This window comes from Symphalangus syndactylus, chromosome 4, assembly GCF_028878055.3.
Source record: "Symphalangus syndactylus isolate Jambi chromosome 4, NHGRI_mSymSyn1-v2.1_pri, whole genome shotgun sequence".
Taxonomy (NCBI): Eukaryota; Metazoa; Chordata; class Mammalia; order Primates; family Hylobatidae; genus Symphalangus; species Symphalangus syndactylus.
The window spans coordinates 23,474,405-23,500,495 of NC_072426.2; the positions used below are offsets into that span (position 1 = coordinate 23,474,405).

Genomic DNA, 26,091 nt, shown 5'->3' on the forward strand with positions numbered 1-26,091 from the left:
AAGAAAAAAGAAACAAATAATATACAAAGGAGCTCCAATGTCTGGCAGTAGACTTTTCAGTGGAAATCATACAAGCCAGGAGAGTGGCCAGACATATTTAACGTGCTGAAGAGAAAAATATACTATCCTAGGATAGTATATCCAGCAAAAATATCCTTCACACATGAAGAAGAAATAAAGACTTTCCCAGACAAACAAGAGCTGAGGGATTTCATCAATACCAGACCTGTCCAACTAGAAATGCTAAAGGGAGTACTTCAATCAGAAAGAAAAGGGGATGAATAAGTAATAAACAATCCTCTGAAAAAACAAATCTCACTGGTAATAGTAAGTACACAGAAAAACATAGAACACTGTAACTCTGTACCTATGGTGTGTAAACTACTCTTACCCTAAGCACAAAGACTAAATGACAAACCAATCAAAAATAACAACTACAACAACTCAAGACATAGTCAATACAATAAGATATGAATAGAAACAACAAAAAGTTAATAAGCAGGGGTATGAAGTTAAAAAGTGGAGTTTTTATTAGTTTTATTTTTGCTTGTTTATGTAAATAAATAATGCTGTTATCAGGTTAAAATAATGGGTTATAAGATAGTATTTGCAAGCTTCATGGTAACCTCAAACCAAAAAAAACATACAATGAATACACAAAAAATAAAAACGAAGAAATTAAATATTATCACCAGAGAAAAATCACCTTCACTAGAGGAAGTCAGAAAGAAAGAAGACTAGAAAAGAAACAACAAAATGACAGTAGTGAGCCCTTACTTATCAATAATAATGAAATGTAAATGAACTAAACTCTCCAATCTAAAATACAGACTGACTGAATGGATGAAAAAACAAGTCCCATTGATATGTTACCTACAAGAAACACACTTCGCCTATAAAGATACACACAGACTGAAAGAAAGAAAGGGAAAAATATATTCCATGCCAATGGAAACCAAAAGAGCAGGAGTCACTAGTTATATCAGACTAAATCAATTTCAACAAAATAACTATAAAAAGAGACAAAGTCATTATATAATGAAAAAGGGATCAACTAAGCAAGAGGATATAACAATGATAAATATATATGAATCCAAACTGGCACATCAGATATATAAAGCAAGTACCATTAGAAGTAAACAGCAAGATAGGCCCCAATACAATAATAGCTGGAGACTTCAACACCCCACTTGCAGCATTGGACAGATCTTCACAGAAAATCACAAAAGCAACATCAGACTTAATCTGTACTACAGACCACATGGATCTAATACTAAACAGATATTTATAGAACATTTCCTCCAAGAGCTGCAGAATACATATTTTTTTCCTCGGCACATGGAGCATTCTCAAAGACCACATTTTAGCTCACAAAATAAGCCTTAACACATTAAAAAAATGGAAACATCATCAAGCATCCTCTCTGACTACAACGGAATAAAACTAGAAATTAATAACAAGACAAATTTTGGAAACTGTAAAAATACATGGAAATTAATATGCTCCTGAATAACCAGTGGGTCAATAAAGAAATTAAGAAAGAAACTGAACAATTTCTTGAAACAAATGATAATAGAAACACAACATACCAAAACCTAGGGGATACAGAAAAAGCAGCTCTCACAAGGAATTTATAGCTGTAAGTGTCTACATCAAAAAAAGAGGAAAAACTTCAAATAAACAATTTAACAATGCACCTTAAAGAACTAGAAAAGCAAGAGCAAACCACACCCAAAATTAGTAGAAAAGAAATAATAAAGATCAGAGCAGAAATAAACGAAACTGAAATAAAAAATACAAAAGATCAATGAAACAAAAAGTTGGTTTTTGAAAAGTTAAACAAAATTGACAAACCTTTAGCCAGACTAAGAAAAAAAGAGAGAAGATTCAAATAAATTCAGAAATGAAAAAGGAGATAATACAACTGATACCACAGAAATTAGAGGCTACTATGAGCAACTACATCAGTAAATTGAAAAATCTAGAAGAAATGGACAAAATTCCTAGATACACAAAACCTACCCAAGATTGAATCAGGAAGAAATCCAAAATCTGAACAGGCCAATAAGTAACGAGATCGAAGTTGTAATAAAAAGCCTCCCAGTAAAGAAAACCCTGGGATCCAATGGATTCACAGCTGAATTCTACCAAACATTTGAAGAAGAACTAATGCCAATCCTACTCAAACTATTCCAAAATACAGAGGAGGAGGGAATACTTCCAAATGCATTCTACAAGGCCAGTATTACCCTGATACCAAGAACAGACAAAGACACACCAAAAAGAAAACTGCAGGCCAATGTCTCTGATGAATATTGATGCAAAATGACCTCAACAAAGTACTAGCAAACTGAATTCAACAATACATTAGAAAGATCATTCATCATGACCAAGTGGGATTCATCGCTGGTATGTAAGGATGGTTCAACATACACAAATCAATGAATGTGCTATATCACATCAACAGAATGAGGAATAAAAACCATATGATCATTTCAATTCATGTTGAAAGGGCATTTGATAAAATTCAACATCCCCTCATGATAAAAGCCCTCAAAAAGCTGGATATAGATGGAACATACTTCAACATAATAAAAGCCATATATGACAGACCAACAGCTACTATCATACTGAATGGGGAAAAACTGAAAGCCTTTCCTCTAAGATTTGGAACACAAGGATGCCCACTTTCACCACTGCTATTCAACATAGTACTGGAAGTCCTAGCTAGAACAATCCAAGAAGAAAAAGATACAAAGGGCATCTTTGAAAAGGAAGAGGTCAAATTATCCTTGTTTGCTGATGATATAATCTTATATTTGGAAAAACCTAGAGACCACAAGAAAATTATTAGTACTGATAAATTTAGTAAAGTTGCAGGATACAAAATCAATGTACAAAAATCAGTAGCATTTCTACATGCCAACAGCGAACAATTTGAAAAAGAAATTTAAAAAGTAATCTCATTTACAACAGCCACACATAAAATTAAATACCTAGAAATTAACCAAAGAAGTGAAAGATTATCTATAATGAAAACTATAAAACACTGATGAAGAAAATTGAAGAGGACCCCAAAACATGGACAAATATTCCATGTTCATGGATTGGACAAATCAATATTTTTAAAATGTCCATACTGCCCAAAGCAATCTACAGTTACATGGCAATCCCTATCAAAATACCAATTACATTCTTCACAGAAATAGAAAAAATAATCCTACAATTTATATGGACCCACTAAAGACCCAGAACAGCCAAAACTATCCTAAGCTAAAAGGATAAAACTGGAGGAATCACATTACCTGACTTCAGATTATACCATAGAGCTATAGTAACCAAAACAGCCTGGTACTGACATAAAAGCAGACACATAGACCAATGGGACAGAATAACCCAGAAACAAATCCACACAACTACAGTGAACTCATTTTTGACAAAGGTGCCAAAAACAATGGGGAAAAGACAGTCTCTTTAATAAATGGTGCTGAGAAAATTGAATATCCCCACATAAAAGGATGAAACTAGACCCCTATCTCTTGACATATACAAAAAACAAATCAAAATGGATTAAGGATGTAGATCTAAGACCTCAAGCTATGAAACTACTATAAGTAATCATTGAGGAAAATCTCCAGAACACTGGCCTAGGCAAAGACTTCTACTAGAGCAATACCCCACAAGCAAAGGCAACCAAAGCAAAAATGGACAAATGGGATCACCTCAAGTTTAAAGCTTCTGCACAGCAAAGAACACAAACAACAAAGTGAAGAAACAACTCACAGAATGAGAGAAAACATTTGCAAACTATCCCTCTAACAAGGGATTAATAACCAGAATATGTAAAGTGTTCAAACAACTCTATAGGAAAACATCTAAACAACTGACTAAAAAAAAAAAAAAAAAAAAAAATGGGCAAAAGATTTAAATAGACATTTCTCAAAAGAAGATATAAAAATGGCAAATAGGCATGTGAAAAGGTGATCAACATCACGGATTATCAGAGGAATGCAAATCAAAACTACAATGAGGTATCATCTCACCCCAGTTAAAATGGCTTATATCCAAAAGATAGGCAGTAACAAATGCTGATAAGGATATAGAGAAAAGGGAACACTTGTACACTGTTGGTAGGAATGTAAATTAGTACAACCACTATGAAAAACAGTTTGGAGCTTCCTCAAAAAACTACCATATGGTCCAGCAATCCCACTGCTGGGTATGTACCCAAAAGAAAGGAAACAGAAGAGATATCTGCACACCTATGTTTGTTACAGCACCGTTTACCATAGCTAAGATTTGGAAGCAACCTAAGTGTCCATCAAAAGATGACTGGATAAAAAAAAATGTGAGACATAAACATTCAGCTGTAAAAAAAGAATGAAATCCTGTCATTTGCAACAACATGGATGGAACTGGAGATTATTATGTTAATAAGCCAGGCACAGAAAGACAAAGACTGCATGTTCTATTTATGGGATCTAAAAATAAAATCAATTGACCTCATGGACATACAGAGTAGAAGAATGGTTACCAGTGGCTGGTAAGGGTACTGAGGGTTGCAGGGGGAGGTGGGGATGGTTAATGGGCACAGAAACAAATAAGATAAAAAGAATGAGTATGATCTACTATTTGATAGCACAATAGGGTGACTATAATCAATAATAACTTACCTGTATATTTTTAAATGATTTAAAGAATGTAATTGGATTATTTGTAATTCAAAGGAAAAATGCTTGAGGGGACGGATACCTCATTCTCCATGATACACGTATTTCACATTGCATGCCTGTGTCAAAGCATCTCACGTACCCCGTAAATATATACATGTACTATGTACCCACAACATTTTTACAAAATAAGTGAGACATTCTAATTAAAGACTTGAGATCTTTTCTAAATAACGTATATACATGTTTTGTGATCTGTACACACTTATTCTCCAAATCCTAGCTATAATCCAAACAGATATGTAAAATCAGTTGTATAACAGATAAAGTAAAAAACAATTCATAAGACATTGTTAAATATAAGTAAACCAAATACCTGACCTATTACATCCTGTATAGCCAAATAAATGAGAATAACAGCCTCTTTCCTAGGATCTTCACTGATCCAATGTCTGAGATAATAGGGAAATACAGTTTGAAAGACGCTATTATAAAAAAGCCTTATAAAAATACACAAATTTTGACTCATTTATTGAATTAAAATTATACTATGTATAAAACAGAAATCTATATGCAGAGTGATTTAATGCATAATATATACATTTATCTTTACAATACAGGATGCAAGTTCCAATGATTATGACTATAAAATTTGTATTAAACATTTCCATTAAGTGATTTATTTGGCTGTTTTTGTTCGAAGTCGTCGTTTGATAATCTGGTGATCACTCTCCTTCATTTTCTGGTCCATTAAAATCTGAAATTAAAAATTTCATAGTTTTTCAAAGCTTGTAAGTGAAAATAAAAATAAAAGCTTGTTTATAATGAATAAGACATGTTCATGTGCTTAATAACTGAAATGATACACTGGAGAATTTTTTTACTTAGACTACAGATATGCCATCTTCTATAAAAATTTCTTTAAAAAATAGACTTTGTAAAAGATTCAACACTATCAAATTCTAGAAGTAAAATAACCTAGACTCCATAATGAATTCAAGGCAAATATAACTTAATTGCTAAAATATTTAGAGACAAGTGCCTCAAATAATTTTTAAGAAATGATCTTTCATGGCAACAAATGTATAACTTAGAAAGTAGAAAGCACATTATATAGTAACTAGGAAAACAATTTTCAGCCAAGGGAAGAAATCAGGTACTAATCAAACAGATGCTCAAAAATAACTGACAGAATGGTACTTACAACACCATGCCCTAATTTACCCTAACTCTTTACATCTTGCATTCAAGTGTCAATCTCATATCTGAAAGCTCTTGTTGCAAAAAAGGTTTCTCCTGATTTTTCTTGGCCACTTCTTTTTGATTTAATTTTTAAAATTTCTTTTAATTATTTTTTTACCTTCACTTTCATCCACTAAGCAAATGCAAGCATGACAGAAAATTTGAGCTTTCCCTCTGACAGCACATACTGCTGTGAATCAGGAGAATGAGTCATAGAGTCAGGGTGATAACTACAGTCTCTTCCTAATAGATCCTCAAAGGCTTAGGGGAAAGGTGGGAGGAAATGGCTGAATGTCAGTTTTATATTTTTACCAGGAACACTTGGGCCCAGATTTGTACAACTCCTGTGATTTAAAAAAGAGAAAGAAAAAAAAAAGATTTTGGAGGCAAATAAGTTACTAAATGGTGACAATTCTATTATTGGAAATAAATCCCTCTGATGCATTTTCAAATGCAAATGCATGACACTTGTATACATTTAATACAGTATTTATATTTAATTAGTATAAACTTAACACATGTGAGACTAAAAGCATGACCTTTAAAGCATGTGTTTTCAGAGTTCTAAAGAATTGAAATTCAAACCACTGTAAAAAATTAAAAAGAACATGAACAGTTTTACATAGATGAAAACAGAAATACTAGCTTACCACTTGGCCTGATATATCAATAGGAGATGAAATTTCACTTGTGTATAATTTCCGTTTGGCTCGTTTTGGTTGAGACACATTTTCTTTACTTGCTTCTACATTTGAGAGCTTTGAAGAGCTCATTGTTTCAATTATCTTCTTTGCTATAAAATAAAAATGTTAATTAGTTCCTGAAATAATTTTCTAACTGCAAAGGTGGTTTGAAATCCTTAATAAAGACGGTTTGAAATCCTTAATAAAGAATGAACATACACAAACTGAAAACACTGCAATATATATATGGTGAAAGGGCATGAATAGACAAATCACAAAGAGAAAAAGTAAATGTCAAGAGAACATGAAATAATGATCAACAGCAAAAAAAAAAAAGCAAATAAAGTATCATTTGATTAATGTTCAATGTAGTGAAAAATCTCAGGCATCTTTAATGACTTGGAAAATGTTTATGCTATGTTAAGCAAAAGAGCAGGATATATACATAGTGGATCATGCAGCATTAAAAATAAGGTGGTAGATGATCTAGTTCAATGCTCACGCATAAAGTTATGCACGAGGAGTGCTGCGTGAAAATACTTTGTAAACCCTTTACTTGGAGTCCACACACAAACGGACAGAAACCAAACTGTTAACAGCTGATTGCTTTTAGGGAAGTAGAATAGGAATTTTTTAATTCCTTACTATGTACATAGTACATAGTACTTTTTTGATTTTAATAGAAAATATATTTCCATCTGGGAAAATTCCTGGACAGAAATTCACACACATGTGATATCAAATACATTTTTTAAAAAATAGAAAAAACATTTAAGGAATTAGACTAAATTGAGAGACTACTTGTTAAGGGCTGAGCTGGGCTTGAGAGAGCTGAGAGTCCAGGTATCGGAGGAGCCAATTAAGACAACAAGCCAAAATCAAAGTAACAACCCAGCTTTTTAACCACTTATTTCAACAGTATATGCAAGAGGCTAAACCTGAGAAAGCACCAGCTCCTACCCACCCTCTTCTATAGTCCACCACAGAATAATGCAGATCAGCATAGAAGTGGTGGTCATGTTACCACCCAGGCAACCCCAAACAAAAGGCTCTTGCAGTTTTATAGACCTCAGGGCTGGAGGTTGGAGGGAGCTATACGTGGAAAACTACCGAGTTACAGTGGAGAAAAGTGTCTTCAAGGTTCCCCCTCCCGTTCCCCTCCATAAGAAGGCCTCTACCAAAGCCCTCAATAAAGAGGCTCTGAATGGAAGCACTCAGGCTAAATATGCAAATATGAGTAAGAGCATGACTGGCCTGGCAGGGCCTGGATCCTTGACTATAACTCCCTTAAGAGATTATAATGCATTGGCTATGCATCAAGTCTGGTGTAGAAAGGGAGGCTTGTCAGGTAAGTCTTTGTAATTGCCTATGGTACAGCCTAAAAAAAATAGAAATGTTTAAAAATCATACATATGTTGGCCTAGAGCCAAACTCATCACTACTATGTGCTAGCCACTATACTAAGAGCTGACAGTATGAACTAGACAGACATTTTGTCCTGTGCAGATTATATTCTAGTGTAAAAGATAATAAGAAAGCAAAGAATTATAGTTTAAAAAGTGCTAAGACAAAAAATAGAATTGAATAATAAAGATTAAGTGATGCTGGGGATGAGGGGTAGTGACAGGGTGATGAAGGAAGGTGTCTCCCTAATAGCGATGCATCAGCTATGAGGGCTCAAGGGTAAGGGGGCAGCTATGAGAAAAGCCAGGGTGTGTTCCAGATAAAAGAAAGCACATGAAAAAGCAAAAGAAATCAATGAAATGAAGGTAAGAAAGAAGCTGGCAAATTCTAGGAACTGTCAGAAGTTAGCAGGATTGAAGCTGGCTAGTTACCAAACCGTAGAAAAATAAGAGACAGATTGGAGAGAGTCAGAAATCAGGTCATTCAGAAGACTGAGAAATCATTAAAGGATCAGAGGAGTAACATAATTCAATCTGCACTTTGAAAAGAACATTCTGTCATGTATGAGTAGATGGGAGATGACAAGAGGGGAAAGTTGGGAGACCAGTGATACTAAGTGATGGATTAACAGTGGTTATCAGAACAGCAGAATTTTAAGAACTAATTTCCATTTTTTCTTTTCTCTCTATATTTCCAAGTGACCCAAAACAACAAATACGTATTACAGTTAGAGTTCAAAATAGGGATAGCTTATGTTTCTAGAAATATGTAAAAACAAAAAGAAAAAAGGAAAAAAAAAGTATGTCAAGTGCATTGGTAGGGAAGCTGTTAAGGAACCAAGTCAATGAAGTAAGAGAATCATTACCCTTACCTGACTATGTACTTATTATAGGTACGTACCTACCTCTCCTTGAAAATATATTTCTTTTTAATATAAAAGTGGTAGTCAATAAGCCTAAAGGACTCTAAAGAAAGATGTCCCTCCTCTCCAGATTTAGACATTTAACAGTTTGCTGTTTGTCCCTCCAGATATTTTCTCTGTTTATACAAACACATTTTTTAAATGTATGTAAATATACAAATGGGTCTGATAGGTCAGAAGTTCCCAAACTGTGTCCTAAGGCATGCTGCAGCAAACTTACAGAAGCACCTCAGGATATTTTCAATCTTCAGGGAAAACAGAGATGCTCAATAGCCCAAGGTAGTTCAATTTCAAAATGATACTGAATTACATTTCTTTTTGTTATGGCATTATCTTTGCAATCTGGATTTTCAGAAGCTGAATTTTCAGTGGTTGTTTGGTCTTAAGTTCTAATGCATGAGACTACTAGTAGTTCTTTGGGTGCAGAGGCAAAATGGAAATTAATTACTGAGACATTAAGGGCACTGTGAACCAACAAAGTTTGGAAACGTCTGTGGTAAGCCTTCAACAAAAAGTATTTTCACACAACATATTTGATTCAATTTAACTGCCCCCTGCTTCTAGTTCCTTTCCCTCCCTATACCCCTCACTCTGGTCTCTAATTCATCCTATTGCTGTCATTCAGGTAACCTCACAAAAACCCACTACTCCATCTCACCCCTAAGACAGTCCTTCCACATTCTACATGCCAGATGTATATTGCTGCCTGTAATTGCATGAACATTTTCTACATTTTTCTGATTCTCCACCTGTGTTAAAACCATTCCTTCTGCATATGTGCACACGTGTATATATCTTAACATATACACAGGTATCAATACGTCCACATTATATTATCAAGAAAAAAAAAAACACTAAGCATAGTTTCTGCAGCTAAACTCAATAGGTATTTATGAAAATAATGTGTTTTTGACATATTGTACATAAACAGATAATGTTTACAAATGCACAGAGAAACACTAGAAGGATACATACCATAATACTAATACTAGCAAACTTGTCCAACCCATCTCATTTTGTTGTTGTTTTTGTTCTGTTTTGGTTTGTTTTATTTTAGGCTTTTAGCAGCCTGAAGCCACGGTTTTTAGTTTCTGTCTCTAGTGATAAGCAGAAAATAGGGATGAGGGAGGGGATTTCCTGGCCCAACCAAAAACAGAAACTAAGAACCCATGATTGTATTCTCACCCTTGGACACCCTAGAGAGTGTAATTCTGCCCACATTTCAATACACAGGGTAAATCGCATCTCTCCAATAAAAATCTTTCCAAAGCCCCCTAATCAGAGTAGCTCTTTTCCCTCCAATACTATCATACCTTTGCTTGTACCCCTATTACTATATTAAGTAGCCTGCTCTGGATCAGTTACTTAAATATAAGCTTTCTCTTCTACTACATAGCGAACAGCTAGATATATCATCCTTTTACATGTTTCTTCTCACAGTACCTAGTATAGGACAATGCCTATTTGAAGTATAATATTCCCTGAACAGTTGTTGAGTTTATATATCAATTAGGTATTAAAATATACCCTACATCTAACAAAAAAAGGTCATTTAATTAATTTTCTGCAAACCTTTTGATTGAAGAATTGAGGGAGAATGTTGTAAGAAGTCTCCAAATTTCTGTAGTGTTCCTTCTTTTTTCTTAGTGGCCAGGTTTACACCAATTATGGATGCCTGACTCCGTAAAGAATATGTTTTCTTAGATGATGGACGTGTGAGAACCTAATAAACAAAACATCTTTTGTTATTGCTGATGAGAAGTGTTAGAAGGAAATAGTTACGGCCACAGCTAAATTAAAGAGGCCAGAGACAGGTTAGGAATTCTCAGGTAGGAAACTTGAGATTAAGTATACAAGGACAGGGATAAAAGGGTCAGACAATGGCAAAAACAGTTTGACAGGCAGAGTGTTAAAGTCAGAAGTAAACACATAAAGTAGATGCTACTGGCCAAATGCTAAAGGTTATATTTCAGCTGAATCAGACGTATAGGAAAGAGAAGATAAATGAGTTATAACTGAACAGAACTGGATTTCTGGATAATTGCTACAATTTTGGACAAATTAAAAGACACACCTTTTGTACCTTTTTGACAGAAGAATTTCCATCATCTGAAACAGGAAATTTCAAATTAGTTCTGGGAGTAGCATTCTTCTTATTTTCACATTTCACCAAGTCCTAAAAATAATGAATTTTAGCACCAGTTAATTTCTTGACAATATTTTATTTCTCTAGACTCAAAAAAGAAAATATGTAAAAAGCTACATTATCACTTAAAACAGTGACTTTTAACCGAGGGCAATTTTGAACTCCGAGGACAATGGCAATGTTTGAAGCTATTTTTGGTTGTCTTTGCCAGGGAGAAGGGTATATTACTGGCCACGAGTGGGTAGAGGTCAGGAATGCTGTTAAACATCCCTACAATGCACGGGATAGCCCTTAAAACAAAGAGGTGTATACTGTGCTGGAGTTGAGAAACCCTGACTGAAGGTGTGAATTTTTCACACATATCACAAGTAATGAAATTACATAAGCTAAATGAAAAACATGGAAGGAATAATATCTTTTATTTGAAACTGAGCTTTAAAATACAGCATAGCAATATACTTACCTATTGCCTAACTCCCAAATAATACAAGCATCTATGTCTAAGTTCTCTCATTGACATTTGACAATATCAAAAAAAAAAAAACAAAACTTCAAATAACCACAGGTAAAATGTTAAAACTTTAAAAATATTATCTTTCTTCTCTACAACATGGGTATGGCATCTTACTCGTCTTTTCCCCACATAACCTCACATAGGACAAAGCCCTTTACAGATATACTCACTGACTTGAACTGCTGCAAATCCTAGTTGTACCAAAGATAAAAGTTCAGGAAAAAGGCGACAAGAAGAGAAGCAGAGAAAAGATCATGACTGAACCTCAGAATCCAAATTCCAAAGCAGAAGTTTTAAGAGTCATAAGAAGCAGATGCCATGACAGGGAAAATACAGATGGTAATCATAGGATGCTAGTGAAAAGACACCATGAGGCTACCTCCACACATAGCGGTCAGTAAGGAGCTCTTTGGAGTCTTCACTGGATTAGAATATAGTCTTGTCGGCGGGTGGGGGGCTAGGGGACGGATAGCATTAGGAGAAATACCTAATGTAGGTGACAGATTGATGGGTGCAGCAAACCACCATAGCATGTGTATACCTATGTAACAAAACTGCACATTCCGCACACATACCACAGAACTTAATAATAATTTAAAAAAAAGAGTATGTGGAAGAAAAAAAGAAAATAGGATTGCATAAATCATTTTCATGGGGGCCCATGTACTTAGTTTATTATAGCAGTGAAGATCAAGCAAAATCAGTTAAAAAATTTAAAGTTTCTACATGATGTATCTACAACAATCTGTAAATCTTTTCTGAAATATACATGAGGGATATACACCAATAGTAAAATTAATAAAATATTTATATTTTAACCTTCTTGAGAACTACACTCAGTGTTTCCTTCTTCGTTGAAAAAAAAATGGATCAAGAAAAAGCCAACTAGATGATGAAACTCAGTGTTTTAATGGTATTTTTAAAAATTAAATAAATATAAAACAAAAGTTAACTAGTAAGACTCCATAAAACAATCTCTAAAGGTGTTACATGTGTAGCAGAAAAACTATGCTAAATAATATTCACTTAGCAAACTTATTACCTGACAGAGAGCCTCAGGAGTATAATTAATACTATTTCTGCTCTTCCATCAGCTTGAAAATATACTACTCTTTAAAGAAGTAAAAGAAAGTTGAAGAAAAATTATTTTGCTAGAGAGTTTGTAATTAGTTTTAAGCTTAAAACAAGTTACTTTAAAAATAAATATTACTATTTATTATGTATCTGCCACATACAAAGCAAAAGCTAAGCATTTTCAACACATTAATCCATTGTTCCAAAAAGGAGAAAACAGGATCAGAAACCTTATCTGACTTGCCAAATCTCCACATCCAGGATACGGTAGGTTTGGCAACCCTTCAATCAAGAAACTGCAGTAAGAAGAGGTTAATAGCTTTTAGCCTACCACTACATGGAGGCCCAAATTTTAACACTGGCTGATGAAAAAAGAATTTCTCTTTTAAAACTTGCTAGGACCATAGAGACTAAAGATTTTAGTTAAATGACAAAGATTATACTCAAGCATGTTAGCTATTTCAGTTTCTCTGATTTCTACATAACCCCCTTTTCTCTTCCAATACAGGGAAAGTGACTAAGTATCAACAGGACTGGTATACTGAAATGGCTCTCCAGTAAAATCCACCATCATTTGATGTATTATAGTTTAACTAAAGCAAGGGATACGCTATTTTAATATACATAGCTTTTTATCTGAAGACCATTAAACCACAGTAATATTCTTTATTTTTCTGAGACAGTCTCGCTCTATCACCCAGGCTGGAGTGCAGTAGTGCCATCTCATCTCATTGTAACCTCCACTTCCTGGGTTCAAGTTGTTCTCCCGCCTCAGCCTCCTGAGTAGCTGAGATTACAGGTGTGCATGACCACTCCTGGCTAATTTTTGTATTTTTAGTAGAGATGGGGTTTTACCATGTTGACCAGATTGGTCTTGAATTCGTGACCTCAAGTGATCTGCCAGCCCCAGCCTCCCAAAGTGCTGGGATTACAGGCATGAGTCACCACGCCTGGCCCACAGTGATATCCTCAAAGGGTATAAAATATAGCATAAATTGTGATTTTGGTTTCTAACAGCAGTGCCTATGAACAGGAGGGCAATATAGCAGTTTAACTCTATACTATAACAGCTTTGTAATAAGATTTGTTTGTTAAATTTACTCATCAGTTAAGCGTTTACCTCCTCCATTTCATTACTCTTCCTCTTCTGAGCCTTGGGAATCTTAACTGTCACTGGTGTGGTACAACCAGGGTGTTTCACTGACATTTTGTTTGGCTGTAAAGGTGTAAATTGAATCTCTAACTCAGGTTTTGGAAATCGAGTGCTTTGATCATTTTCTACTGACACTTCACAAGAGTCAAGGACTACAGATCCATCCTACAACAGAATTTAAAAGGAAAAATATTATTTGTAGAGTATACATTTATAAACCACAAAGAATTAATTCTCTCAAATGCCTATTCAAGACAATGCATTGGGAAAGACAAAAAGTGTGCTAGGTCACAGCAAGAACAGAAAGATTGAGTTATCATCTACCTTCTTCAGGCTCACACATGGTATGTTAAAATTAGGGGCAACATCGGTATTTCCCAAACTTGTATGATCATAAGAATTACTTACAGAATTTGTTTAAAAGACTCCTGGACCCTACCACAAACCTAGTAAATCAGAAATCTCCAAGGGAGGAGGCTGGGATTTTTGACAAACAGCCTGGTTATATGAAAGTAGGCTGCAAATACTTTGCATTGAGAGATGGAGTCTCTCATTCCCCTCTATTTGAATTTGGGCCTTATAGCCAATAGGATGTGGTAGAAATAACATTATGGTCCTCTAAGGCTCAATCATAAGAAGCATTACAACTTCTGTCCTGTCCTCTTAGAACACTTTCAGGAAACTCTCCCTCAAAATGCCCCATCTCAGACCAGCTACCATGACGTGAGAGGTCCAATCTACAGGGAGCGGCCACAAATTAAGTCCAGTGGAACTCCCAGAATCAACTACCAGTTAAGTGAATTAATCATTTTGGACTTTCAGCCTAGTTAAGTATATCAACTACATGAAGGCGAGAACATAAGAAATAGCCTAACAATATGATTCTCCAAATTGTGGAATATACAGTAACTGCTGGAATTAGAAATGTTCCATTATATGTGTTTGTCCATGCAATCAAGAATTAAGCCTTGTTTATGGATCAACTTCAAACTTTTCTGTGAAATTTATGATTTGTATTAATCCCCAAGGTCAGTGCTAATTATTTGAAACTACTAAGAACTGTCAAGGAAAAACCAAGAGAAAATGAATGGCTCATGTTATTTTCCCAGATTAAAATCCTTCTCAGTTGGCCATGGTGGCACATGCCTGTAGTCCCAGCTACTCAGGAGGCTGAGGCAGGAGGACTGCTTGAGCCTGGGAGTTCAAATTCAGCTGCCAGAGAAACATAGTGAAACCCCATTTCTTTTTTTTTTTTAAGACTTTTTCTTCCCATTGTCTGCTTAATAAGCTTCCATTCATAAGATACAATATGGTATCACCTTCTTTAATCCACTTCCACAACCACTCAGGCAAAATTCATTTCATCTTCCTCAGTGTTCCTTATAGTACTCACTTTATATTTCTACTATAACACTTAGCCCATGAAGTAAAATCAAACAAGTCATTCACTTATGTATCTACCTCACTAGATTCTTCACTCCTTGAGGATGGCAATCATGTCTTATTGATGTTTGTATCCTCAGTGCTTAAAAAGGTTCCCAACTCTGAATGCTCCCAATAAATGTGTTTTAAAAAGAAATTTAAAAAGTAATTTTATCTTCAAAAATTTTAAGTAACATAGAATTTTTATCTATTTCATATCCAACCTGAGAATCTCTATATTATCCAAAGTTATTCACAGAACCCTAAGCCCAATACAAATTAAGGAAACTCATGAGTTGTTATTGAAGACTGGTGACAAAGCTATTAAATGGATACAATTCCAAAAAATACTATTTAACACAATGCGTATTAAAGCAACCTTTCATGAGAGCAAATTATCCCTATTTTCTCTTTAGTAGGATTTCCTATTTCTGACCATCAAGTTTGTTTATATTAACAGATCTACTGCTTTTAAGATGAGATTAACATCATTTGGGGATATAATCTCCCAAAAGAATTTCACTTCTCCTCAAAAGCCTCTAGTTTCTTTCACACAGCCCAGAGCACATACAACTAATTGTGCAGTAAGGTATCTTCAGCAACTGACTTGTAAGTGTTATTTAGTAATAGTGGATAAAGAGAATAAATAAGTGGACTGTGCTGCCAAATACCCACCTCTACTTTATTTCTGGAAATTTCAAAACTTGTCGATTGAGGTTCAGTTTGAAGTTTGTCAGGATCTGCTGAACTAATACGTTTGGGCTTGATATCCATGATTTGTGTTTCCTAAAGTAAGGAAATATTAAAGCAACAGGGCATTGTAACCTGAAAATATATTGAAGAAAACTTCACATAAAGAACAAAAATCAAGATTTGTGTGAAACTAAACAGTGGAAATAAGTAAAGACACCTTTAATTACCACCTAGCCCTCCTATTTCTCCTTCATCCTCAGAGACTCAGGAAAGGCTGGGTCACTTTCCAGTTCATTGACTCATCTAAGGAGAAATGTGAAAGATTGCTTGCAACTTCCAAGTGTTCTGCCCACATTCTGTTGCTTTACTTTCATTGCAAAAATCATTATTTCTACTTTCCAGATGAGGAAATAGAGAACTACACACGTTAAATGGCATGGTCAAGGTCTGTACTGAGTTAGAATTGCTCAGTATCCCAACAGTTGCTTTTGATAACACAACTTTGAAAAACTGGAGGCTTCTCAGGAATGCAATTATAGCATTAGAGTACAAAAGACCATAAGGAAAACTAAATCTTTTCTTGCAGCACTTCTTCCTCCCATTTTCTGGGACTTCTAAAATAGTCATAAAGTTCTATTTCTAAACTCTACTTAGGCGATTTATAAAGAAATATCAGATTACATTTTTAAACTTAATAAACTATAACACAGACCTCCTCATTACAGCCATCAAAAGTCAAGTAAACCTCTTATGTTACCTCCCCATTACTGCCAAATAAGAAAGACTCTACCGAATTCATAAAAGGGAAAGTAACTAGCATGTATTGATTTCCACTGGAGTAAGAACTGTGCTACTTGTTTTACAATCTTCATTAATTTCACAACTCTGTTAGGAAAACACTATTATCTGTTTTAGATAAAGATCAGAAATGTTAAGTAATTCTTCTCAAAGGTCCCAAAACCACAGCGACAGCAGTTGATACCTAGTTTTTCTGACTTTCTAGTATATATTATTAAACAACACAATACTATCTCTTTTGAAGGCAAGTAATCTCTCTTACAATAATAGTCTTTTGATGTGACACACACATACATAGTTTTCCTATTGTCTGAAGGCTTTAAAGCAGCAGATTTTTAAGTACAGATTATTTATTCCAGAAAGACTAGCTTCAGATGTACCCAGATTCTATTTACTGGGAAGCAGCTATCTGTAAAAGGCAATTCTCTCTTCTTTCAGGATTTCCAGTCCCAAGGTAATATAAAAGTAACAGCTGAATGACTCATAATGTCTCTCTACCATTAGACTTACTTTCAAAATAATTTGTATCTTTATAAAATAAAGTTAAGGATGGGCCCAAGTATTCAAAATCACCAAGAGTTCATGTTGAATCACATTTCCATATTTTAAAGGTAGATTAGGGACTAAACCATAAGTTGTTGATTTTCTAATTACTCTACCTGAGAGATAAAACCAAAATATTGGAGAAAATGCTACATCTCAGTCATTGATTGACAAATCAATCTTAATGATAAATTTCAAAACTCAAAATCATGAAAAATCTCCACATTTTAAATACTCTGATTCCTTTTTGGTCTATTGAGACTTACACTTTTTTATCCTTTAAGAGTTAGTCAATTAAGTAATTACTATGTTCAATTAAAAAGGCATAGCAAAAAAGACTACTGACTATTTTAGAAGTCTCTGATATGATCCTTTTTAGTTGTTCAATTTCATTATCTTTCTGTACATTACTGGACATCAGTGCTTTTAGCTGTATTTCTAAAGCTGCAACCAGTTGATCTCGTTCTTCTCGCCACTTTTGAAGTTCATTATCTTTCTCTGTCAGCTGGGCTGTCAGTATTTCCTAATCAGGAAATAAAGAAAATATTAAAATCAACCTTGATATATTATGAATCTAAGAATGTTTAGAAATTATTACATGTCACATCATAAATATAGCTGCAAACAAGATTACATGACAAATTAGTCTAGATAAAATATTTAATTATAAAACAAAATACATATCATTTTATAAATTAAATGTCCATGTTATTTTTATCCATATCCCATCTCATTCCAAAAATCAGCTTACTGATAACTTCAATACACAATTATAGCTATAGCTTTCAAACTAGTATCAACATTTCTGCCAATGTTTGGAAAATTAGTGGGTAAAATTACAGTAATAGCAACAAACAACAGAAAAATGAAAATAGAAAACAAGACCATTTACAATGGGTTCAAAAGTCATAAAATACTGACAAAGAAAATGTGTAAAACCTAAACACGAAAAACCATAAAATACTGCTGAAAGAGATTAAAGAACACCTAAATAAATGGAGAGATTGGTCTGTGTTGAAGGATCAAAATACTTAACATTGTTAAGATGTCTCCTCCAAATAGATCTAGAGAGTAAAAGCAGATTTTATCAAAATTCAGGTATGTGTGAATGTGAAATGGTAAAGGTGACTCTAAAAATTATATGAAGATGCAAATCATCTAGAATACTCAAAATTATTTTGAAAATGAAGAACGAAATGACCGCAATTATCTATAATTTCAAGTTAGCACAATAATCAAGACAGTATGTAAAGACAGATATAGAAATCAATGGGACAGAAGAGACGATCTACAAATGCATGGTCAACTGATCTAAAAAAGTGGCAAAAAAATTAAATAAAAGGAAGGACGATCTTCCCAATAAATGGGGCTGGAACAACTGAATAACCAAATGAAAAAAAAAGAACCCCAACCCTAATCTTACAACACATACAAAATTAACCCGTGGGCAAATGATTTACGACAAAAGTGGCAGAGCAGTGAGAAAGAAAACAGTCTTTTCAATAATATTTCCATGTCAATTGGTAATTCACATTAAAACAAACATCAAGAGCTTTGACCACTATCTCACACCAACACACAAATCAATTCTAGTATCTAAATATGAAAGATAAAACTTTAAAGCTTTCAGGAAATAATATAACACACCATCTTCAAATCATTGGGCTTCATAAAGAAAAATATTGGGACAATTATCTACAATAATACTAATAAAATTATCTACAATAATTGTAATATCTACCATATCTACAATAATAATTTATGAGAACTCCTACTCATAAAGAGGCAATACGAAAGAAAAAGCAAACTAGAGATAGAAAGAAGGTACTTGCAACACATTACAAAAAGGGCTTCTATCCCGAAAAGTATAAGGAATTCCTACAAATAAGAAGCTAAACAATCCAACAGAGAAACAGGTAAGGGAACTTGTATAGGCACAGCCAATAAACAAATGAAACAATCTTCAACTTCATTAGTAATTAGGGAAAAGCACATTAAAACCATTTTAAAAACTGACTGACAATACCATACCTTGGTGGGACTATATATCTACTGCAACACTAGTTGGGGTATAAATGGGTACAACTGCTTTGAAAATCAGTGCAGCATTCTACTAGAATTTCACATATATATACCCTATCATCTAGCAATTGTCTTTTATATATATATATATATATATATATATATATATATATATACACACACACACACAACAGAGATATATGCAAATATGCACCAAAATAAATGTATAAAAATGTTTATAGGAAAATTTATTCATAACAGCCAAAACGAGAAAACAATCCAAATATCTTCAACATTAAAATGAATTAGCAGTGGTTTATTCATACACTTAAATATTCTGAAATGAAAGTGGACTAACTCCAGATACATGCATGGAAACATGGATGATTTTCATAAACATAAAACAGTGAATGAAGTCAGGTACAATTAAATGTATTCATATATTTCAATTTACATAAAACCCAAAAACAGACAAAACTGAAGTGTAACACTGAAGGACAGATTAGTTAGTACCACTGGAAAAGAGGCAGAAGAAGGAGCTTCTGGGGTGGAGCAGTGTTTACTTGTTGAAATAGGTATTAGTTAAGTGGGTACTGGCTTTACAATAATTCACTGAACTATGTTCTATTTGCTTTCCATGTTATATGTTACAATTTTACATCAAAAATTAACATCACATCAAAAATGTGTTTCTTAAATATGGCAGACACATACACAACCTAAGTACGATTATAAAGAAACACATGAGAGAAAAGAGTAAATTAGCTTTCCCTAGGATTAAAAATTCAAAGTGGGATTACTTGCTGGCATTGCTACCAGAGAAACCACTGGTTTGGAATTGGAGCAACTGTGACAGGCTTCTGTTTTGATATTACTTATTGCCTCTTACCACTGGGTCAGGAAGGTTGGGTGATAGGTATACAGGAATTCTATGTGCTAGTTCTGTAACTTTTCTGTAAATAAAATGATTTCAAAAAAATTTATTCTGTAAATAAAATGATTTCATAAAAAAGTAAACTTTTTTATGGGAACAAATTTACACCATGTGACATGAGGACAGAGCATTCAATGGTAGACTCTCTAGCTTCAGAAAGGACACATACTTCAACCAAGGGCTTGATTTCTGGAGTAGAATACATGTATGGTCTGGAGTTTAGCAAGCATGCTGGAAAGTTTAGCTCACAACAGCCTCATTTTAATAAAAACTGGCCAACTCTGTTCAATATTCAATGTTAAAAGCAGCTTTAAAGCTAGGGAGGAAAAAAAGTGGAAAAACCGTCCTTACCTTATTGAAAATGAACATTTCAGGCCGGGTACAATGCACAGTGGCTCACACCCATAATCCCAACACTTGGGGGAAGCTGAGGCAGGAGGACTGCTTGAGACCAGGAGTTTGAGACCAGCCTGGGCAACACAGCAAGTCTCTGTCCCTATAAAAAATAAAAAATTTACCTAGGTGTGGTGGCATGTGCTTGTAGCCCCAGTTACCCGGGAGGCTGAGGTGGAAAGATTGCTTTTGCCCTGAAGTTTGAGGCGGCAGTGAGACATGACTGCACCATTGCATTCCAGCCTGGGTGACAGAACAAGACCTTGTCTCTTTAAAAGAGGAAAAGAAAGGGAAAGGGAAAGGGAAGGGGAAGGGGAAGGGGATGGGCACGGGGAAGGGAAAGGAGAAAGGAAGGAAAGGGAGAAGAAAAGGGAGAAGGAAAAAGAGAAGGATGGGGAGAAGGAAGAAGGACAGGATGAAAAAAGGAAGAAGGAAAGGAAAAAAGAAAGGGGAGGGAGAGGAAGGGAGGGAAGGAAAGTGGGGAGGGAAGGAAAGGAGGGAGGGAGGGAGGGAGCGAAGAAGCGGGGGAGGGAGGGAGTGAAGAAGGGAGGGAGGGAGGGAGGAAGGAAGGAAGTCTTCCAGTTTTTATAGGAAAGTTTAACTGTTTTTAGTCAAATGCAGTCATAAAAAAAGGAAATGCCAACAGATGACAATATGATACTGCCAAGTTACTATTTTTATAGACACTGGTTTTTCATTTTAAAATGATATTTGTTGCTCAATAGCTTTCCTCGGATTAACGATAACATTTAGCTTCTTTTTTCTGATTGCCAACATTGCATGTCAAACAGACTAAGTGCCAATTAGAAAAAAAGAACAGGCTAAGACAGAATCATTACAAGACCTACAGCTAGTAAATGTAAAACTGAAGGTCATTTTTACTGTATATATAGTCTTCTAGAAGCTATTTAGGTGACTTTATGTGATAAAATGTACACAATATTAGAATCTACAGTTCAAAATGCAGAAAGTTTTAAAATATAATAGGGAATACTCCGTAACGGTCAAAAGGAGGAGATTTTTAACTTCAGTATCTAGACAGTAAGAAGCAATAAGGTATTCTCCCAACATGCTAAATCAACTGAAACAAGTTAAAACAAGAACATTAGTGAATGTCAAGATAAACTGGCTCAGAAAAGTTATCTTATAAAGATGACAACCTGCCTTTAAAAAACCAAAAACAGAAAACCATGTAGAAACTGTTAATTCCAGAAATACATTTAACACACCAAGGAAAGCAGGTGAAACACATCAAAGATACAATTGTTACTAACCATTTCATTCTGTTGCTTTAAAAAACGCTCCCTGTCCTCAGCATATTTTTTCATCTCTTTATTTCGTATATTCTCTGCTTCTTTCACTTGAGTGATAAGCATCATTTTTTCTTCTAACCATTTCTTTCTATCAGCATTATACTTCTGTTCAGACTCCTATATATATAAATGGTATAAGTTATTATCACATGCCTACAAAGTAGTCAATACATGTTTCTATAACATTTTCATACAATCCATTACTTTTCACCTCTATAAAAACTTTAAATGTTTCACTTTAAACAATGACAAGATCAAGGCTTCAGATTATTTAAAAAATAATAAAATAACTGGTTTGCTCTCCTAAATGCATTTCCTTTATAAATTTATTTTGCTATGAAGTCTATTTAAATACTTTTATCAGTGACCTTAAGAAAAAATAAACAATTCAAATTTCTGAAACAGTTAAACTGACTCAAATCTTCCTAAACGCCAAGAGAATAAAAGACTTTGTTTGTGGTGGTCATTTCTAACTGGATGGTTCTAAAAATAAAATATTCCTGGGCCTACGAGATGCCAAATAAAAAATAACTTGTGCAACAGGATATTTATTAAAAGAACATCCAAAAGAGCTGGACAGAGAATACTGCTGATCAGTAATTTTCAAACTGGTACCACAGATTCTTTGGGTTCAGAGGCATTTAATAATATATACAAAAAACCCAAGTAGAACTTCATTTGAAATAAAAATAATAATACCACTTAAAAAACTTCTAGGCTGGGTGCGACGGCTCACGCCCATAATTCCAGCAGTTTGGGAGGCCGAGGTGGGTGGACCACGAGGTCAGGAGATCAAGACCATCCTGGCCAACATGGTGAAACCCCGTCTCTACCAAAATACAAAAAAATTAGCCAGGCGAGGTGGCGTGTACCTGTAGTCCCAGCCCTTACTCAGGAGGCTGAGGCAGGAGAATTGCTTGAACCCAGGGGGTGGAGGCTGCAGTGAGCCGAGATTGCGTCATTGCACTCCAGCCTGGCGACAGAGCAAGATTCTGTCACCAAAAAAAAAAAAAAAAAAAAGAAAACTTCTAAAATCACTATATTACAAAGTATGGCAGTCCATTCCAGGATTACAAAGTTTATAATCTACACTAATGTGATTATATCATCTTAGAACAATGCAAAATACACAAATACTTTTTAATGCAAACATTCTCAATACGGTTGATACACTTTTTTCATAATATTTATTTTGTTCTGCTTTTGGAATTTCACAATGAAAAGGGTAAATTATAGAATATATAATATGTAACAAAAAAAGTAGTTTTTTGTATTTGTTTTCAGCATATGTTTAATATACAGCTAGAATTTTAAAAAATTTAGATGCAGCCAATCTCCCAAAACTATTATTATTATGTTTCCTTCAATCCTACAGCTTCTGTTATGAATGCCACTTCTAATAAAATGTACAAAATATAATAGTATTTGGTAAATCCTATGAAAAAAAAGTTTCCCCCATATGTTGTATGTTAAAGCTGAACAAGAAAAAAACACACACAAATAGAATATCTTCTATATGGTATAGTTTTATATGTGTTCAGATATACAATTCTATTCCAATTTAATAATTAAACTTTGAAGAGATTTATAGTAATCAAAATAATTCTCCTGATGGTCATTTTCTCCACAGCAGTATTTGATGAGTAAGAAGTTTTAAGGAGTAGAAAAATGGGCACAAGGACATTAGAAGCAGTGGTTTAAGAATTAAATATGTAAAATATAAAACTGAGGACCCAATCACTATATTTCACTGGCACTTACTAGGCTGTATCTTGGAATTTCTTCCCCATGTCATTTCAATGTGCATTGAAAAGTTATATTTACGTATTAACATTTGCCAGGTATTATTTCACCCATATCTAAGTTAATTACAAAATATAAAATACTGAATTCTCTTATTAGAAATATAAGACAGATACATTCATACATAAAAACATATATAAAGTCACACCTGTAACTCATCTTGAAGATTACTGAGCTTTCCAAGCACATCTGTGTTGTCCTCATGTTCTTTATTTGACCTTTGATTGTTTTTGGTTTCCAAATCATTGCATTTTTCCTTCCATTTTTCCAATTCTGATTTGAAGACATAAAATTATGTTTTAAAGCATATGCAAAAGTTATACCATGTAGAGATACACTTGACATGGGCTACAGACACAAATCAGTAGAGCCCAGATAAAGAGCACAGACCAAGATGGAACTGAGGCTATTCTATAGTTTAAGTTTTAGGAGTTCTTACTAAATTCTTAGTGAAGAGGAACTACAGGAATCCAATGAATAGTATTCACAGTATAGTACAATAAATTCATTGTCAACCTTATTATATAGAAAACTTCATGCAGTTCTCAAGAAAAAAGTTTTCTATGGCCATGAAAGTGGCTAGAAAAGTATGAAGTCACATAGACTCACTGTCCTCATCCTTATCACAATTTCATCCACCAAAATACAGTTATAATAGAGTTTTAGGGTTTACAAAGTACTATTACATTTTTTCATCTCATTTGATCTTGATAAGAATAATGTACAATATGAATCTTCAAGTCAGATGATTTTTAAAAAAGAATAATGTGCAATAATATATATGGTATTATCATTATCAACCACATTTTACAGATGAGGAAAATTAGGCTGAGTAAGCACAAGTACCCTGCCAAGGTTATATATAAAATGGCATAGACAATTTCTTAATTCTAAATTTCTTGCCCTTTCTACAAAAATCACACATAACATTTTTATTAGTAAATGTTATATTTTTCCATATACTCTAGAAAAACTCTGATGGTATTCTGAAAGCAATGAAATCAAAGTATTTATTGAGATCAATATACAAGATTATGCTAAAAGCCTGACAAAGGCGAAACTCAGTTGAAAGCTTACTCTTAACATCTAGGGAACATTGCAAGTTATCATCCATAACTTGCAATTTATAATTCGTAAGTTATCATGCAGTGTCCTTACTCCTTCTTTACTGCATATAATTTTACTAAAACAATTTTCATCACAGTGGAAAATGACAAGTAATATGACATTCAAAAAACACCAAATACTTTTCCATTATGAATCACTGAAAATACATACTACTTTAACAAGGGAAGAAATCTAGGAAATTTTTTTTAAAAATGAATAAGTATATTTAGAGAAATGTAAGCAATCTTGTTTTACCTGTGGCCAGCCTTTCAACTTCCTCTAATTTAGCCTCAAGCACTTGATCTTGTTCTACCTGAGTTTGTTCCTGTTCTTCTAGTGTCATTCGCATGTCTTCAATTATTTTCTCTTTAACATTTAGATCTAAAAATTGGGGGAGAACATTTTAGAAATTAATAGCCTCTAGATATCCAATTTTTCTTAAGTTGTTCTAAAATTAAAACACATTTTTATTAACTGTAATAGAATATTAGTTCCATATAGGCAGAAACTTTGTCTTATTCATCAATGTCTACAACAGTACTAGTATATATGACATACTAGATATATACTTGGTGTAAAGATGGATGCTTGGATGATTCCAAGAGTGGATGAATGGAAAAAAGTTTTTTCAGGTAAAATTAACAATTTCTAATACAATTAAACTATTCCAATACAACTATTACTATAAACATAAATCTTAGGATTTAGGGGTGAAAAAACATTATTTGGCAAAATACTTATTTTCAGTGTTAATATTCTCCGATCAAACTAAAACCTTTACCTCCTAAAACTAAAAAAGCTCAATCCCAATTTGAACTATTTTTTAAATCTCAAGTAGTTACTTTTTCTAGAAAAATATTCAGAGTCAAATATTTATTTCTATTTTAAATTTTTATTTTAAACCAGCTCCTCGGAAATGGCTTTTGAAAAGCTAGTAATAACAGCCTTCCTAAAATTGTGTCTGGCCCTTGAAGAATGACTACAGCAATTACTTGTAAGCAACTATATATTAACCCTGTCTGCAGGAAACGGATAAAGAGGGAAGATCAGTTTGTTGCCTCTGGTGATGGCACCTAGTAGCAGGGCTCATTTCAGAGAATTCTTACCAACTATTACTGATGTCAGAGGTGATAAAGCTATAAATGCATAGCTCAATCTCAGGCTGCTTTTAGTAACACAAATACCCAAAGATGGCTCCCTCAAAGTGCACATAAAGCAAAGGTGAAACAAACTAAACAGTAAGAGAAAACTGTAT

At 34.0% G+C, this 26,091-nt stretch overlaps 1 protein-coding gene across 10 annotated transcripts in view; it reads right to left on the reverse strand.

Moving 5' to 3' along the window:
• Positions 1–5,180: 5,180 nt before the first annotated feature.
• The window catches only part of KIF20B (kinesin family member 20B), a 70,496-nt gene continuing 49,585 nt past the window's right edge, over positions 5,181–26,091 (reverse strand). For 3 of the 10 annotated variants that reach the window (XM_055274249.2, XM_055274251.2, XM_055274254.2), the window contains 10 exons: positions 25,092–25,217; positions 23,878–24,002; positions 21,888–22,043; positions 17,611–17,787; positions 15,906–16,016; positions 13,776–13,973; positions 10,996–11,097; positions 10,494–10,644; positions 6,563–6,705; positions 5,181–5,427 (listed from right to left, as the gene is read on the reverse strand). In XM_055274249.2, the coding sequence (XP_055130224.1) occupies positions 5,350–5,427; positions 6,563–6,705; positions 10,494–10,644; positions 10,996–11,097; positions 13,776–13,973; positions 15,906–16,016; positions 17,611–17,787; positions 21,888–22,043; positions 23,878–24,002; positions 25,092–25,217 (1,367 nt within the window). In that variant the 3' untranslated portion in view covers positions 5,181–5,349. The remainder of the gene's footprint in view (positions 5,428–6,562; positions 6,706–10,493; positions 10,645–10,995; positions 11,098–13,775; positions 13,974–15,905; positions 16,017–17,610; positions 17,788–21,887; positions 22,044–23,877; positions 24,003–25,091; positions 25,218–26,091) is intronic. The other 7 variants (XM_063637873.1, XM_055274250.2, XM_063637876.1 and 4 more) reach the window with 3 other exon arrangements.